Source organism: Acartia tonsa, chromosome 14 (assembly GCF_053477335.1).
Source record: "Acartia tonsa isolate MP-2025a chromosome 14, ASM5347733v1, whole genome shotgun sequence".
Lineage (NCBI taxonomy): Eukaryota > Metazoa > Arthropoda > Copepoda > Calanoida > Acartiidae > Acartia > Acartia tonsa.
In genome coordinates, this window is record NC_137273.1 from 34,357,673 (window position 1) to 34,376,729 (window position 19,057).

General features: G+C 34.1%; 1 protein-coding gene across 19 annotated transcripts in view; it reads left to right on the forward strand.

Annotated features, from left to right (window-relative positions):
• The first annotated feature begins 1,673 nt into the window (after nt 1-1,673).
• Nucleotides 1,674-19,057, forward strand: part of LOC145306509 (uncharacterized) — an 84,489-nt gene continuing 67,105 nt past the window's right edge. For 12 of the 19 annotated variants that reach the window (XR_013875036.1, XR_013875037.1, XR_013875038.1 and 9 more), the window contains exons 1-13: nt 1,674-1,763; nt 3,012-3,098; nt 5,885-5,969; nt 6,990-7,039; nt 8,649-8,682; nt 11,297-11,389; nt 11,958-12,021; nt 12,352-13,825; nt 14,565-14,610; nt 16,060-16,247; nt 16,667-16,705; nt 18,011-18,097; nt 18,687-18,740. Coding sequence is in view for 4 of the 19 variants with exons in the window: in XM_080148650.1 (XP_080004776.1) it covers nt 1,697-1,763; nt 3,012-3,098; nt 5,885-5,969; nt 6,990-7,039; nt 8,649-8,682; nt 11,297-11,389; nt 11,958-12,021; nt 12,352-13,825; nt 14,565-14,610; nt 16,060-16,247; nt 16,667-16,705; nt 18,011-18,097; nt 18,687-18,740 (2,368 nt within the window). In the remaining 15 variants the exon portion in view is untranslated. The remainder of the gene's footprint in view (nt 1,764-3,011; nt 3,099-5,884; nt 5,970-6,989; nt 7,040-8,648; nt 8,683-11,296; nt 11,390-11,957; nt 12,022-12,351; nt 13,826-14,564; nt 14,611-16,059; nt 16,248-16,666; nt 16,706-18,010; nt 18,098-18,686; nt 18,741-19,057) is intronic. The other 7 variants (XR_013875032.1, XR_013875033.1, XR_013875034.1 and 4 more) reach the window with 2 other exon arrangements.

Consider the following 19,057-nt stretch of genomic DNA (forward strand, 5'->3'; position numbering starts at 1 on the left):
TTTGAAATCGATAGGACAATTCTAACATGCCTAAATTAACGAAAAAAGCTATTTAAAAAAGTAAAAAAAATCAACATGTTTAAAATGGACGTACGGACATTTTGGTAATGATTATAGAGTTGCTACGCTTTCTAAATCGTACCTAACTACTACAGAAATCACCATGCAAAGTTTGAAATCGATAGAACAATTCTAACATGCTTAAATTAACGAATAAAAGCTAACTATCTCGGACGGACGGACGGACGTACGGACGGACCGACCCTAATTATAGAAAAGCTTCGCTTTTAATAATTATAGAAAAGCTTCGCTTTTAAAAAATTCAAGAGGGCTACCCTCCCCCATCTCATCCCCCTTAAAAATCATGGAGGGGGTTAGTGCGAGTTTGTGTAGTTGCGCAGACAAAGGCCCCACAGGCATTAGCCATAAAAATAAAACTATCTCCCCCCCCCCCCCCCACTTTTTCAAATCATTTTATAAATAACGGAGGGGAGGGTAAGGGCTTAAAAGCAATTTAAGGGAAAGCATCTTCAAACTTAGTTCATCATCATCGACATTTATCTCTTCTTTTCAGAGCTTAGGCCACGCTCAATGGTTCTCCATTTTTCTTTGAATTGGGCCTTAGTAGAGGCATCACTGAAAGATGATAGATTCTCATCTTTCAGTTACTTAGTTACTAAGGGTTATTTGAAATTATTAGGAAATGTTAAGCGGAAGTATAATTATTCTTTTTGAGAAAAAAATATCTGTTTTAAATTAAATTAATTTTCTATTCACTTTTTGGATCTACTGCAGTTCACGGTAAAATATTGCTGGTAACGAATATTGCCAAAAATCTATGAATTTTAAAGGCTGCTAGCTGCCAAACAGCTGATCGTACAGATCATGCCTGCACACTGTTTTAAGCGGCATAAGAAGGCCTACAAATAATCTGGAATAGCCATAAATTAATAATGCATAATTATCTCGCAGTTCAGAGAAATGCGCGAAAAAGGCCTATTTTACGCGTTTTTTCTTCAGTGAAGCTTTCCCTGTGCATCATTGGATCTTGGCTATTCCAGATTATTTGTAGGCCTTCTTATACTGCTTAAAATGGTGTGCGGGTATGATCTGTATGTTTAGCCGTTTGGCAGCTAGCAGCCTTTAAAATTCATTCATTTTTGGCAATATTCGTTACCAGCAATATTTTACCGTGAACTGCAGTAGATCCCACTTTTTAAATAAAAGAAAAAAAAGTATGATGTAAATTACAATATCATAGGATCAGTGAATTTAATCAAGAGATGAGATATTGGACTTTAAATTATACTGGTACACAAAGTTTCAACCACGTGCTAAAAAACTTGAGATTGAATATTTCCAATCCAAAAATTTCAAAAATTTTCAACTAATTATTTTAATCTACAGAAGGGAAAAATATGTTTCGGTATAATTTGGGATGTACATTGTACACCAATTTATTGTCCATTGTCTTATCCCTTGGTAACCTTGATGATGGTTGATATTAACATATAGCCAACATACATTAGTTACATATAGTTACATTTTGGAACATGGTCTTCACTCTATTTATAACATCTGTAGATACTATATTGACAAAAAAAAATCCATTAATTTTTGTTGGAAAAATGTTCGAACAAAAATATAAATTTTATTTAATTTTAATTTATTTTCAGACAACTTGTAGAAATCTAAAATGGAGGATCGGTTAGACAATCCTGGGATTAGGGATGATGAATCTGTTGATACTGATATTAAAATAGAGGAAGGATGAACATTATATTATACTAGTTGCTTTGCTCCTAGCATCTAAAAGCTAAGGAGTAAGTGAAGTTGGAAAATAGCTTAAATCCCTCCAAGGACCTCTAAGGAGCTTCCTTAAAATGGAGAACTCAATGTTTTCAGTAGTTATCGAAATCTTAAGCTACAGACAAAAAAACCTTACTACTTTATACTCTAGGAAAAAAAAGTAACAGGATGTTTGTCTGTGTGTTTGTACCGAAGTATATTGCTAACCACTGAACCGATATGGTTCGCCTTTACTTGGGATCTTCTCATATGTCATTTGAAGGGTTATGACTATTTTGGGGGAGGGTACTACCACACTCCCAAGAGAAATCGCCTCTAGATGCGCTAACCGCTTATTTGAAAAAGTAATACGATGTATATTTTTGAGTTTGTACCTAAGGATCTTGCTAACCACTGAACCGATATGGAACCGCCTTTACAGTTAAGCTTCTTATTGAAGAAGGTCTTGATCTATTGATTACAAACTTGGCATGATGATTCCTGTTACAAATAGGAACAACTTAAAAAGTGTAGCAACTCAATAATTATTACCAGAAAGTCTATAAATCCATTTAGAAGGTGTTAATTGTAAATCAATAATTTTTTTGTACAATTCTTTTAAATGTTTGGATAAAAATTCCTAGGACGATGAGGCAAGGTATCTCTATAATCCAGTCTTAGGATGTAAGTATTTCCGTATTAAGCATGTATTATTCAAGTAGCAACTCTGTAATCGTGACCAGAATGTACGTACGTTGATTTTAAAATTTTTTAACCACAATTTTTTGTGCGATTTAAGGTAGGGGGGGTGGGTAATGCAACATAACCAATTACTTTTCCAACTATTTGTTCGATTTTGGGAAAATAGACCTAACAAGGATTACTCATGTCAAGTCTCATAACGAAATTCGGATTCTAAGAATCCCCCTTATACGATTTTCTGATATTTAGAATACTGATTCCTGAGACAATAAATGTTTTAAGCAAAGCATCTCTATAAACAAGTCCTACAAATGTAAATATGTCATTAAATATTATCCTGTATTTAGGCATTATTTGAACGAATTTATTTACAATTTTGTTTCAAATTTTAACCATTTATATTCTGATTACCTATTCAGTTTTGACACTCGACAAGTGTTAAGGTTCGTTTGTCCTACAGTTTCGCTTTTGGATGTTGTCATTCCTGTTAAAATAAAACTCTAATATAATGAACATTCTGAAGGCATTTGATGAAGGCGAGGGATTTGATGAAGGACAGGGTAGTGCTGGCAGTAGTTCTACTAGTAGACATCATGCAGACAGTTCAGGTACAAATAATCGATATAATAGTACCTGGATGTTACAATATATTTTATGTACTCTAATAAAGTGATACTGGCAGCTGGCTAAAATAATAAAACCACCATCCACCATATTTCTTCAATCTCCTACCCTCCTATTGGATAAACCTAATGAAACTGACCAAATCAGGTCTATATTAGCAACCTAAAAACTTTCCCATATCAATGTATCTACCTATTTTAAAAAGCGAAGCTTTTCTATAATTAGGGTCGGTCCGTCCGTACGTCCGTCCGTCCGTAATGGATAGCTTTTCCGTTAATTTGGGCATGTTAGAATTGTCCTATCGATTTCAAATTTTGCATGGTGATTCCTTTAGAAGTTAGGTACGATTTAGAAAGCGTAGCAACTCTATAATCATTACCAAAATGTCCGTACGTCCATTTTAAACATGTTGATTTTTTTACTTTTTAACAACAAATTTTTATGTGATCAAATCATCGGATTGATCTGATTTTTGGTATATTGATTCCTGGGACAACAAAGTATAATGTAATAAGCGGAGCAACTCTATAATAAAGTCCAACAAATGTAAGTATGTCCATAAAAATTATCCTGTATCAAGCAGTTTTACAACAAATTTACTTACAATTTTGCTTTGACTCTTATAAATTTATATTATGATAATTAAGTTCTAACACTATACAAGTGTTAATGTCCGTTTGTCCTACCGTTTCAGTGCTTCGCTTTTATGGATGTTATCATCCTTGTTTAGTCATTAACCAATTAAAGAAAACATATTCAATTCAATATTCTTAAACAGGGATCTAAAGGGATAAGACAATAGACGATAAATTGATGTACATCCCTGATGATGATACACAAAATCAACCTATTTTTAGACTTTTGGACGCTCCATTTAATGATTCGAATCAACCAATTAAAATTCAAGAATATTCCCCAAAGTTTTTAAGCTGACGAATAATAAAACGAACTATGGGGACTATTGTAAAACAGCCAAATGTCCCCACCCTCTCTAAATCTTCAAAGCCTTTAACAATTGGCGTTAATTTGTATACAAATAAAGATTGAATAAATAATTCAATAGAAAGAAAAATTACAAAATCTATAGAGGCCTGATAGTTGTAATTTTATTAGGGTTACAGGAATAGGTAGTTTGGAGAAAAATAGTTTATATTATACGGATGAGATTTAGTATTCTAATAATAATCAGAGATCTTAAAACAAAATGGACAATAAATAAATATAAATTCCCAATAATGATAATAGTTATTTCTCGCATCGTATTATAAATAGCTTTCCGCGGATATATAATGTACAATTATAAGATTAAAACCAGTGTTTTTAACCCCGAGATGCCGAAGGCACGGGCTAAAAAACTGGTTTTAATCTTATGATTGTACATTTCTATATTCGTAGAAAACTGGATATAATACGATGCTAGACATAGTTTTTTCGTATGGATGAGAACCGGTTTCTATCCACCGGATTCGAATGAATACGAGAAACAAAATTATCCATTCTGTAGATAAAGATTATTGGTTGAAATGTTTGGACATAACCAGTTTGAAAAAATCGGTAATCAAAATTTAGTTTTGGAGCTAAGTGTAATTTATAGTCCAATGTCCCTTCAATCCCTATATTAAATAACACATATTATCCTATTATATAAAGTATTAAGCTTTTTTTGTCTGTAGCGAAGGATCTCGCCAACTGCTGAACTGATGTGATTCTCCTTTATAGTAAGGCTTCTTAGAGATCCTGAGATGGTTTTAGGCTATTTGATTTAATATATTTCAAGTCTAGGTATGGTTTTAGGCTATTTTTCTGCCCTTCCATATCCCAATGATTCGAATATAGAGCTTCTAGATGATAGGGGTGTATCTGCTAGTAAACAATAATGAATGTACCTCGGGTATTTAAATTTGGTATTTAGCTTCAAATAAATTTTGTGTCAGGTGACGCTTTTTGTCTGTCCTCCTAAACCCTATTTCGGGGGGGGGGGGCGATAGTTTGTATACTCTATCCACCCCCTAACTAATTTTTGTGCCTTGTTTGTTGTCTACAAGGAAAAGAAACAAAATTTTTTAACTTTTTAATTGACACAAATATGCCAACACCCCCCCCCCCCTGGAATAGGGTTAAATGGCATGCAGTTGGTAAATTTGATTTTACTTTCTTGCTTAAATTATTAATTATACATCTACCAAATGCTTTCTTGCAACAGTAAAAAGCAGCCTGTCGGGGCCGTTTAAATTTGATGCGGCTCCGGCTCCTACCTTAAAAGTAATATATCAATTTTTATTCATTATTGAATTTGATGAATTAAAATATTTTGCTTTTATTTGATTAAAGCTATAAAAAAGTAGAAGGATGTGTGTCTATTTGTTAAGTAACAATAGTTTTTCAGTTTATTATATGGAAATAGACTGTTGCCAAATTATAATATTACTTTAAAAAATCATTTTTAGCTAATCTGGAGCCGGAGGCGTTTTTAACGAAAAATACGGCTCCGGCTCTACCAAAAATGTTGCTGCTCCCGGCTCCGGCTCCGAAACGCTGGTAAAAAGGTACATGCAGGGAGGGAGGGGATATTGGTGTTAAAATTTCATTAGTAAAAACGATCTTTCATTTGCTGGCTTAAAAGATTGGGTACTTTTATTTAGTTGAATTTGATTGGTTGGTTCTAAGCTATTTATGTCCAAACTTTTTGACTAATAATTTTCATCTTCCATGTGTAGTTCTTAAAAATCCTCAAAAATCCTTGTCTTAAATATTATTTTTGATTTCTCAGGACCTTCACGAAGTATGAGCAGCGAGGATCGAGAAAGTATTGGAGAGACGACCACAGTACCAAAAGAAGAGACTGCTACGGCCAGGTTTTCATACAATACCTGCCTAAATTCTACATCAGTTTATTATTTAACTAGCAGCTTCGCCCCTAGAGGCCTCTAGGGACACGTAAAATTCTTTTTTAAATCTGTGTGAATATCTATTTACCAAAAAAATAATTTCGCTGCTGGATTGTGCTAGTTTTGTTTTTAGCTAAGTTTCAAAAATACCCGCAGGGCGGTTTTTTTTTAATTTTAATATTTTTGGCGATTTATCTGGGGAGGGTGGTGGTACCCTCCTCCTCCAAAATAGCTTTAAACCTTCCCGGGACCTATGAGAAGCTACCCTGACAAGGGGAAACCGATCGGTTCAGCGGTTAGCGAGATCCTCCGGACAAACAAACAGACATCCTCTTACTTTATTATACGGATTAGGTTTTAAAAAAACAATTGATAGGAATATTTCTACACTAGTTTGATGACGTTAACCAACTTAATTACTTTTCCACTGATTTTCCGCAGAAATAGCAGAAATATTGCATAGGTATAACTTCAATTAATTCGGGCATGTACAGCTTTGAAACCGATTGATATCTGCTGGATTAGAATCGGTTCTCAGCCATACTAAAAAATCATGTATAGCATCGTTTAACAGACAATTTCCCATGAATATTAAAATAAATTTAAAAAGTTAAAACCAGTTTTGTTAGCAAACTAGTTTAAATCATTTTTCATTTTAATACCCACTAAATTCTGTCTATAATACGATGCGATAAATTATTAGTTAAGGGTTTCTTCGATTCTCGGATTGCAGAGATCTAAAGGGATAAGACAATGGATGATAAATGTATGTGCATCCCCGATAATAATAAGCACAAAATTACCCATTCTGTAGTTTAAGATTATTAGTTGAAATGCTTAAACACTCAACTTAATGAAAGTTCCCAGAGTTGTTAAACCAACGAATAAGAAAACGTTATTATAAAACATATAAAACTCTCTGCTAGGATTTGAGATCTCTACTTGTTGAAACTCTATCGAATGTATTGTATGAATGAAAAATTGTAGATGTGGGGTTTGTGAAATACCTCTGCAGAAACCCAGCACTCATTATGGAGGTAGGCACCAGGCGGTGCACATAAAAATCCCCAGTTGAGCACAGAAACCCAGGGATCTAACAATGGCCGATAAATTGCTGATGAACATCCCCAATGACGATACACAAATTTACCCAATCTTTAGTGGTTGAAACGGTTGAATCTTAACTTATAATAAACTTATTTTTATGACCTTCCCGGAAAACTAAGGGCGATGTAACTACCAACCAATAGTACAATTTATTTTGAAATAAATAAAAAAATAGAGGATGGGCTAGTTTTTCGTTTGTTTGTTCAATTTCATTTTATCAGAGGTGGATTCCTAAAAAAATTAGGGTCGCTGCATCGCTGGCAAGAGAAAATTGCAAAAATAAATATAATCATAGAAGGGTTACTTAATTTATTTATTTGATTTGATTTTTGTAGAATGTTTCTGTGATTTTGGAGGATTTTTAACAAAAACAATTTTGCCTCACCAGCGCGGCGATGCAGCGACCCTAATTTAATTTAGAAATGCCTTAGGATAAAAAACATAAGGAAAAATGATAAGAGGATGAATACTCACCCCTTTTTCATGGTAAAATACTACTTCCCCATCCCTAAATTTAGAAGCAGTTAAAAATCAAAAACCGCCCAGGGCTTTTTGTAAGTCAATCATAAATAATAATGTGAATAAAAAGAAAAGCGATATTTAGCAAACAGCCGTGGGCGGTCAGAATCAGCTGAATGTTCATTATGAAAAAAATTTCCCACTTTTTAGAAATAGAAGGATTCATCTTTCATGAACAATTTTTTTTAAATAAAAATAAAATTCTATGTAATTTTTAATTAAAACATTAAAACGAAAATATCTAATCTAATATTCTTGCCCTAAATATTGTGAGATATAGACAGACTTACATAAGTTAATGATAGAGTAGACTCAATATTTAATTCAAAATACAAACAGTTTGTCAAGTATTTATTATATTGGATTAAATGCAGTTTTTGAGTAAATAAGATTAAATATATATACTTTATTTAGAAATGGTTAAATATATTAATAATTCAAACTACTGATTATTTAAGCTGGAAAGTTCTGAAGTAGCAGGATGTCTGTCTGTATATCAGGACACCAAGCAACAGGATGACTGTCTGTTTAATTAATACAATGTATTAATTAACTATGCACTTTGAAGGGGTAGAATATCTGCCTGTGCAAACTAGCTAAAGTAATAGGATGTCTGTAAATAGCTGAATTGGTCTTAATAAGACTCGAACCCAAACCAGATAATGTTCTGTGTTAGGACTCTCAATTGCAACTGTCTTTAATACATTTTCTCTTTATTCTTCTTGAGAGCAATTGAAGAGTAATTAAGAGTAACAACTAAAACATGTCTGCAAACTTAAATATATGACATCACAACTTAAATATATGACAATTGAAATAGTAAAAAGTAAAAAAATATTTTTTAAAATAATTTTTAATCCTTTCATTTGAAAAGTAGTGGAATAGCAATAAATTTTAGCGCGGCAACAACGCTAAGTAGGCCTCTAGGCCCACTGCCTATTTTCGTCTTCTAGTTGCTTCGATTCCTCTCTTTTATTTTTTTCTCTATGATAAAAAATAAACTTTTTTATGATTTTGCAGGTGTTACCTGTTTGTCCTGTAGAGCATTCTTCAGGTTAGTTGTAATTCTTATCAGAGAAATCGGTTATAGTCCCTTTCCTGACAACGCCTCTTAAGGGGCGTTTCGTCGTATTTACACAGTAGCTTTTGAAAGGTCATTTTAGGTAAGGTGATTGGCCTGCATGGTTAGGCAATTGGCCCCGCAGGTTTAAACCTCCTGTGAAAAGACGACGAAACGTCCATTAAATAATTTAGCACAGAAACTCACCCCCTTTACTTTTATGATAAAAAGGATGACAACATCCATAAAAGCGAAGCACTGAAACGGTAGGACAAACGGACATTAACACTTGTATAGCGTCAGGACTGAATAATTAGAATATAAATGTATTTGTTGAAATTTGTTGAAAAACTGCTTGATACAGGATAATGTTTATGGACATACCTACATTTTTAGGACTTGATTATAGAGTTGCTTCGCTTATAATATTGTACTTTGTTGTCCTTGGAATCAGTATACAAAAAAATCAGATCTATCGGATAATTAGATCACATAAAAATTTGTTGTTAAAAAGTTAAAAAAATCAACTTCTTTGAAATGGACGTAGGGACATTTTGGTAATGAATATAATGAATTGCTACGCTTTCTAAATCGTACCTAACTACTACAGGAATCATCATGTAAAGTTTGAAGTCGATAGGACAATTCTAACAAGCCCAAATTAACGAAAAAAGTATAGAGACTCCTACGTAACATTTTAAGGTTCCGTATAAAGAGACTCTTACGCAAATATCGTAGAAACTTGAACGCAACAAAAAAAAACATTTAAAAAGCCACTAGAGGCTTCTAGGGGCGTAGCCGCTAGTATAGTGCAGTTCAAGCGTAAATGTTCCGTTTAAGCGTCAAAAGCAGGTCTGAAGAAAATACGCATAAAATAAGTCTTTTTAGCACATTTATGTGCATTATTGATTATGTGTATGCCTTCTTTAATCAGTCAGTTAAAATTTTCTTTCCTATATTTTATACTAGCGGATTCGCCCTTAGCCTCTAGGGGCTTTGACCCAAGAGGTGATCAAAATTATTTTTTTGAATCTTCAGCAAAAAAAAAAATGGGGGGGGAGATTTTTTGTTTTTTGGGGAGTTGGGGGTGTCCAGTTCCACCCAAAAAAATAGCTTAAAACCACCACAGGACCAGTAGGTATATTCCCTGAAGAGTAGAATCCAATCGGTTCAGTGGTTACCGAGATCTTAAGGGACGGACAGACGGACAGACATCATTCTACTTTGTATTATAGATTGTTTGGTCGCTAGCAGCCTTTTAAGTTCTTAGATTATTTCCTCATTATATGAATAAATAACCAGAAAAAATCAACAATACCCAAATAAAAAACTATCTATTCTTTACAATAAATAATTTTCATAAAGTTGAAATTATTTTATTAGCATAATTGGTTCAACAGAATTATACTGGTTAAGAAAAAATAACACACCTGAATATTAACAGAAATACAATAAATGTAAAAAATAAATATTTTTACATTTCCTAGCTATTGATATCTTCACCCCATAGAATAAGGAGGAATAGAAATGAAAACCCTAAATATTTCTGGGAAATTTGAAGGAATCTTTGACTTGCGCAGTAAAGACAATAATGATAAAGTACAAATCACAATGACTAGTTGGACAAAACTAGAAAAGTTTAATTTGTATCAACATCTAATATAAGAAACATAAGAGCGCAACCTAGTTTTATAATATAAATACTGAGACCAATATTTTTTTGTAAATTTTCTTACATAATTATTTTTTAAAGGCTTAATATGCACATTAAATTCATTTTTAATCCATTGTGAATAGGGAAGAGGAAGCTGGATTCTTGGCTACATGGCTTTTAGTAAATCATTGAAAAAGAAATTTATTTTGAATATTTTTTCTGAATAATTACTGAAATCATGTTATTTACTAACAGCCTTGTAGCCGTTTTGGTCTTTCAAAAGTTCCAATTTTACTTCAGGCTAGCCAGGCAGAATCTTCTACCTGGATTCTATTCTATACTTTATCTTCTTTGCTTCACCCACTGATTGTTGAAACCAGAATAACTGTACTACATACAACTGTTCAGAAATTTCTATTTCAACCTTAACCCTTTACTACCTAAGCGATTATTTTATTTTTATTTTTAATTTTTTCTCATTTTTAGAAAAATCGTTACAACACCAGGAACATTTTACCACGAACTGCATTAAATTCTTAATTAGTAGCGAAGCTACTCTATAATTCGAAATGGCCATGTCCGTCAGTCACAAAGTGGGGGAAACGTGATTTTCTCGGCTCCTGTAAAAGATAGAAGGCTGAAATGTTTAGGGATTTCATATGTTAATATTCTTTACTTTACCAAGATTCGTCAATTAATTGGGGTGCTAGACCGATTCCTACATTTTTAAGCTTTCATGATTTTTTATCAACTCCTATTCAAGATAGAGGACTGAAATTTATAGGGATTAAATAAGTTAAGAATTTATATTCCCACAAAGCTTTATTAATACTTGCTTATTGTTGCTACATCGATTCCTAGATGTTTACGTTATAAATCTTACAAGGATATTAATCTATGATTTATGAGCTTCGCTACTTATGGATGTTGTCATCCTTGTTTTTGTAATATTAGGCGAGGTATCCAGAAAGGAGTGAGCTCCATGTGCCTGCGTGGTGGTACCTGTTCTGTCAGGGGAAACTCAAGAAAAATTTGCTCCAACTGCAGGCAAAATATATTCTTAGGGATAAGCCAAATGGAGGAGAAAGGGGGTAATTGTTTGAGCTAAAGTTGTATGTAATTGTTTAGTGTTTAGTCAAATGCGCTTATTAAGTCAGATTGTTCTTAATAATGGCCAACTGTATATTAGGTTATTTGACTTAACGGTTACACACACACAACTTAATGCAAGTGCCCTCTATATACGACCCCAATGATGCTAAATAAAATTACCCCCTCTGTATAGTAAAGTTATTGGTTTAAAAGTTTGGAACTAACAAAATAAAATTAGATAAAAGTTTATGAGCTAGCGAATCATATAAAGTAGTTAAATTTTTGGGTACCAGTATAATTCATGTCAGATGTCCCCTCCCTCCCAGGATGGATATTCTACAACAAGGACAAATAGAGAAGATAAGGATAGCATCCATCAGTAGAAAAGCACAAAAATAATGAATTGAAAAAAAAACATTTAAAGATGAGATCCCATCGGTCCAGCACGGCGGTTGGCTAGCTTAATTAGGATGGATAGACAGATAGACATGATTCTTTGTATTATAGATAAATGTATGTTTAGAATGCGAAAATGTTTCGAGAATGGCATGAGCGAGAGCAAAATTCTTACTGACGACCAAAAACAGGTAAAAAATGAAAGCTTAGCAACTCAATAATCTTTTTTGGAAAGTCCGTATGTCTAGATTTGGCTCTTTAAAACACAACATATTATATAGTTTTATCATTCTATTCACTTCATTATTAAAATATGGATTCCTGTATTTATATAATTTTGGGATAATTTTTTTATATTTGTTGGTTAATCAAGTTGAGTATTCCAACGTTTCAACCACAAATTTTCATCTACAGAATAGGCAATTTTATGAATCATCTTGAGGATGTACATCAATTTATCAGCCATTGTCTTATCCTTTTAGAGGATCCATGGGTTTTTGTATAGATACTAATGTTTGTAGGTGCGATTCAGAAAGCTGCATGCCAAGAAAGCAAGTCAACGCGGGGGTATGGCTAGTGGACATCCAGATGGTATGGCCACTGGACAGCCAGGTTTACCTGGAAGCATCAATCTACTTGAAGAAAGACCGTCCAGCACTGCAAGTGCTGCCAGCAGTATACAATCAACCAGTCTACGGAGCCCAGGTTATAATATGCCTGGCAGTAGCTTCATGACGGAACAGCCAGGTAGAAGATTACAAGCCAAGCCGGTCATCAGCCAATACTCTTTTAGGAGTACTTCTCCAAGCAACTTGTTTGCTGATACACCCAGCAAAAGTCAACAACAACAGGGTGGTGGTACGCCAGTTAGAAGCCAGTCCATTTTTAGAATTCCCTCACCTAGCAGCGGTTTTACAGACAGACCTAAAAGAAGTCAACAGGCGATTCCAGTTAGCAGTCATTATGCTCCACCTGTGAGCGGTCAATACGCTACACCAGTGAGCAGTCAATACGCATCACCAGTGAGCAGTCATTTTGCTACACCAACAAGTAGTCATTATGCTAGACCAGTCAGCAGTCATTTAGCTACATCATTAAGCAGTCATAATGCGGTGCCAACTAGCAGCTACTACGGGTTTACGAGTCCTTCGGCAAGCCCATCACCAACAAATATTAGAAGCTCCTCACCCAGTCATTTATTCACTCATAAATCTCCAGGGAGTGTACAACCAACGTCAGTGAGCAGTCAATACAGTTTTAGGACTCCATCTCCAAGTTTTGATAAACCTCCTCCAGTTCTGAAAAGCATTTCAAGCAGCAGTGAAAAATACTCGTTTAGGAACTTTCAAAATGCCATTGTCGCCGTGGGTACAATGGGCAAAACAATCAAAGAATCTGGGGTCCTACTGGAAAGCAATGAAATTTACATAGACAATAAAAGAGTTGTTGCAATTAAAGATGAGTTAATACTAGAGGATCAACCAGATAAACTTGATTACAATTTCTGCAAGTCTGAACTACCGGATGAAAGTGAGTCAGAAGATGTTGACATGCCACAACCAGGAAGCAGTAGTGTCATCACCAGTCATTGCATACTCACACCCAGGACTCAGTTTCCAACAATGAAAAGCCCTGAATACAAACAAGTGGAAAGTGTTAAGGTTGATGAATTAGAAGCATTAAGGCGGAGCAGTTATCATGCTGTTGAAAGCTCAACCAGCAGCGTGATCCTTGCCAGCCGCAGCCAGCACCAATATTTGACAGCCAGGGATGGTGACTCTGAAAAAAGCAAGATAGAACAGCTGTTCTACAACACTGGAGGCAAACAACCTGGAAACTTCAGAACAGATAATCTGCTGCACACAAATTTGTCGGGATCTTTTAAGCACAATCAGCAGATTGCCAAGGAGGAGAATAGGTTCAGACAGAAACTGATGGCTGACAGGGAGATTGTTGCTGGTTGTTCAAGGAAACAGTACTGTGGCAGCACTGCAGGTAATCTGAGGCAATTTAGTTATATGTGTGGTGTTTGTGTGTTGCCTTTGTTTCTTAGTGTTTGGACCTAAAAAGCCATAAAGTAGGCTGAGATACTTTTGTATAGCCAACAAGGTCAACTTAAGCTCCACCATCAAGCACATTATGATTTGACCCGCTATCTCATAAGAGCTGCTAATTATTACCTCATCATCGCTGAGTATGGCAGGTGTCCAATATAAAGTAATTGGAATGAATGACGGTCTCAGTAGAGGAGATTGGGATAAGAGTAGTTCTAATATTATGTTCGTGAATAGAAAGTATCCAAACTTACTCAATAATCCCTTTTTTACACAACCGGGGGAATCAACATATTGAGATTTGAACTCGAAATCTTAACTTCGTAGCTCAGTGTGCTACCACTGAGCCACTGAGGTATATTCTCTCTGTGTCATATAAAGAGGTCATTTTTTACTCGTATATGCCGTAAAGTTGGGTGTAACCTTTTAGTCAAATGCTCTTAGTCAAAATGTTCAAAGTGCACTGACTAAACCGTTTAACACACATTTACGGAAAATATTCGGAAAAATCTTTTTCCACTTGAAGGAAAATTATTGGCTGTTTCCCTTTGAGTGACTGCGAGAATAGATTCTCATGTCCCCTGAAATAAATATGAATGGTTAAAGTGTGTGTTTACCAAAGGTTTTTCACTTCGGTGTGAAAACTGTATCACTAATTATAGTTTTCTTTGGTTTTTAAGGTTCCGAAGATGACATGTTGGATGGAAGCTATGTTGATTTTAGACGGTTTGCTTTTGCTTCTTTTTAAAAGCGAAGCTTTTCTATAATTAGGGTCGGTCCGTCCGCAACGGATAGCTTTTTCGTTAATTAAGGCATGTTAAATTGTCCTATCGATTTCAAATTTTGCATGGTGATTCCTTTAATAGTTAGGTACGATTTAGAAAGCGTAGCAACTCTATAATTATCACCATAATGTCCGTACGTCCATTTTAAACATGTTTATTTTTTATTTTTCAACAACAAATTCTTATGTGATCTAATCATCCGATTAATCTGATTTTTGGTATATTGATTCCTGGGACAACAAAGTATAATGTAATAAGTGAAGCAACTTTATAATCAAGTCCTAAAAATGTAAGTATGTACATAAACATTATCCTGAATCAAGCAGTTTTTCAACAAATTTACTTACAATTTTGCTTTGACTCTTATACATTTATATTATGATTATTCAGTTCTGACACCATACAAGTGTTAATGTCCGTTTGTCCTACCGTCTCAGTGCTTCGCTTTTATTGATGTTGTCATCCTTGTTTTTTTAGTAGCGAAACAACTCTATGATTTGTAATGTTGCTTCTAAATACAGACTATACTAGTCAGAAATCAATTAAATACCTAATGTCTGAACGCGTTAATAATTTACAGTTTTTGATCTGATGATATGGCAATTGACGATAAGTTGATGTACATCCCCAATGATGATAGATCAAATTACCCCTTTTGTAGATCAAAATTATTGGATAAAATGTTTGGGCATTAACAGTTTGAACCAAATGAACAATATATTCTAAAAGTACCCAAAGTTTTTAAGCTAACGAATACGAAAAGGTTCATGATGATAAAACTTTGGGTTAACACCTCCCTGTCCGCTACGAACGTACCAACCTAAAATGTACAAAAGTTTAGATTAAAAAATTTGAATTGTGAAATGTACTAGCATGAGTTAAATTTCCCTACCTTCAATTCATTAGAGTAATACACTAGATGGCAAAGGGGTTAAATAATTGTATGTCCCCATCCCAAGGACCTTGTGACGACTCTTAATTAAATTGGGTCTTTGAAAATCAACCTATGGTGTTGGGAATATTAAGACAGCCAAGTACAATAAAAACAATTTGCTAGAAGAAGAAAAAGGTCCCTGGAAAAGGGGGTCTGGTAGATATCTGTATATACATCTATACTACAGATCTTTTGTCAATTCTAATATATATTAATAAGTTTGACGGATTATGGGTTCAGTATGACCATCTAGAAATATTACTAGCAGCTACCACCCTTATAGGCCTCTAGGGGCACTTGAGGAGGGGGGAGTTAAATCGATAACCCAAAAAGTGGTACCTTCCACCAAAATAGTTATAACCCTTCCCGGGACTTGATCGGTTCAGCGGTTAGCGAGATCATTCGGTACATACAGACAAACAGACCTCCTGTTACTTTATTATTATATTTTAATAGAAATGTGGCAGTGCAAGGAAACAAAGTGTCAGTGATCATGTTTGGTACCCAAGGAAGCAGCAGTAGTTCTAAACAAGGACAAGACAAATGCAGAGAAACAGAAGCTACTCTTCAACTCACATGTACAACAAGTAATTATGACATAGGATGTGGAGTGAGGAATATTAACACAATTTTGGATTTTACAGGTGGGTTATGTTCCAGAGAATGAGGGGACAATGGGCTGTTTATTACACTAGTCCTCAAAGTTTTATAATGACGTTTTCTTATTCGTTGTCTTGATTGGTTGGTTCTTTAACTTGAGTGATCAAACGTTTCAACCACTAATTTTAATCTACAAAAGGGGTAATTTTGTGTACCATCATTAGGTATTAGGTATATATAATAATAATTTATTAGTACTTTGGGAAAGAGTACTATTACCACCAAAAAAATATTTCCAACCCCACCCTTCCCCCAATTTTCTTTAACTTTTAGAAAAAAAATATAATTAACCTCTTTCCCTTTCTTCTAGTGCCCCTAAATGCCTCTAGGGGCGTAAGTGTTGTTCATATAATAAACAAATATGGAGTATAATTTTTTGATAATATATGATTGAAATGTTTAGGCGATATGGAACAAGATTCGCAAGTATTTAGTGAAGAAGGTATTTTTTTTATCTCATTTGGTATTTATTACGGGAGAATGAAGTAGGGGGAAGGGGGGATTTAACCATTCAGGGCCCTTAACCTCAATTACCTCATTGAGGCGGAATTCTCCTTCGCTTTTAAGTGATCTAATTAAGCCAGAAAACCCTCTGCTTGTTATGGGATGCAATAATCTAACACCCACGAATATTAGGTTGAGTAACAACCAACCCCTTGATTGCACGACTTTTGTCTGGAATTCCTAACTGTGCATGCACAAATGGGTTGGACCTGTTAAAGGCCAAGACATTCCCACTAATCCCACTATTAAAAGTTTGAGGGATCAAAGATTTATAGATCATGCATTTTGAGTTCAAAATTTCACGAAGTGCATTTTTAAAAAAATAGTGAACTGTAAGTTTTTTCTATTTTAAATAACGTAGTAGTGCATAATATAAAGTTATTGATTAAAATTAAAAGATTTGACCAGGGATTTACCTTAAAAAATGAGTTTTTCATTTTTATTTTCAACTTCGTTGCATGTTATATATGGCAAAAACTTTTTTGTCATAAATACAACTTTAGATAGCATTTACTAGTTAATAGAACTTTAAACTTTTTATACAACAAAATACACATAACAACAAAGAATGATAATTAAAATATTTAGTATGGTACTTAGAGTAGTGATCTTTTTATATGTCTTAGTAGAATATATTAAGCATTGGATAGATATGATTGTGATGAAGAATTTTAACATTGACCTGACCAAACTTTTTTTATTTGACAATATCTAAAAAAGTTAGTGATTTGCAACATAAATTACATGAGAATGGTCTTTTTATATATATATATATATATATGTTGTATGGTTAGTTGGTATTTCCGCGTGAGATAATGTGTATATTGTAAGTAAACCGGACGGTTTTCTTTATTTTTTTAAAAGAATCTATAGAAAACCTGTCCTATAATGAACCGGACTTTTTTTAAGTAACTTGTCCCAAGGGGAACCCCTGTTCAATTTTTTTATAACTCTTGTGAAATATGTGGAAAAAGATTCTCTGATATTGGTGTTTTGGCTATACATATTTGGAAAAAAATAGACCATTCTCATGTAATTTATGTGGCAAATCACTTTCACTTTTTTTTGATATTGTCAAATAAAAAAAGTTTGGTCTGGTCAATGTTAAAAATTCTTTAACATATAATCATATCTATCCAATGCCTAATATATTCTACTAAGACATATAAAAGTTCACTACTCTAAGTACCTTAACTCTTTAAATACACTTCATAGAACTATCCCTTTTTATTTTTTATTTTAGAATACCTATCAGCCATGGAAATTGCTTTAAAATCTGATGTAGATCATTTAGAAAATTATCTTTCAACTGCAGAGCTTCACTACTTAGGTAATATTTATACTAGTTAGAAAGAATTGTCCTATCGATGTTAAACTTTACCTGCGTTTGTATATTTTATACATTCTGTTATTTTTCATGCTATTGTTAGTCTATTACTATGATTGATTGATTGATTGATTAGCCATAGTCTCTTAGGGTTTGGACCTAAGTAGTCATGGAGTAGGCTAAGACACTTTTGTATAGCCACTAGGGCTATCAAGCTCCATGTTCAAGCACATTATGCCTTGGCCCGCTATCTCATGAGAGCTACTCATTATTACCTCACCCTCGCCAAGTATGGCAGGTGTTCCAAATTAAGTCACCGTAATGAATGACGCTCTCCGCAGAGGAGCTTGGAATAAGGGTAGTACTGATATTATGTACTTGACTATTGAGTATCTTAACTTAATCAATAATCCCCTTCTTACACAACCAGGGTTATTCCCTGACCGATTAGGCATCATATGATAAGCAAAGCATCTCTATAATCAAGTCTATAAATGTTGTCTAGGGAGGGGTCTATTTCGACGTTACATGTTGATGTTATCACCCTTGTTTATATACTGTTCATATTTTTAATATTAATATTATTTTTCAGATTCATGGAATAATGAGTTTTGGACCTGTTTTAAATCCGTCAATCAAGGAGAAGGTAAGAAATTTAGAATGTTTAGATCCCCGTATTTCAATATATAGACAGAAACACATCCCATTAACTTTTATATATTTTTATATTATCCCTCAAAGATCCTAGCGAGCGCAAAACCAATCCTATCTATTTTGAAATTGTTTTAAGGGTAGGAGGTATTTTTTTCTTATACATGAGGGTGTCCTCCCCTGTACTCAATGTAATCTAACCTGACCTAATATAAAGTAAAAACTAAGAAACGAAAATTACCCCACCACCCCAATGTTTTCCAAAGGGGAGGGGGGTTAAATGCAACCATCTCGTAATCAGTGAGCAAATGG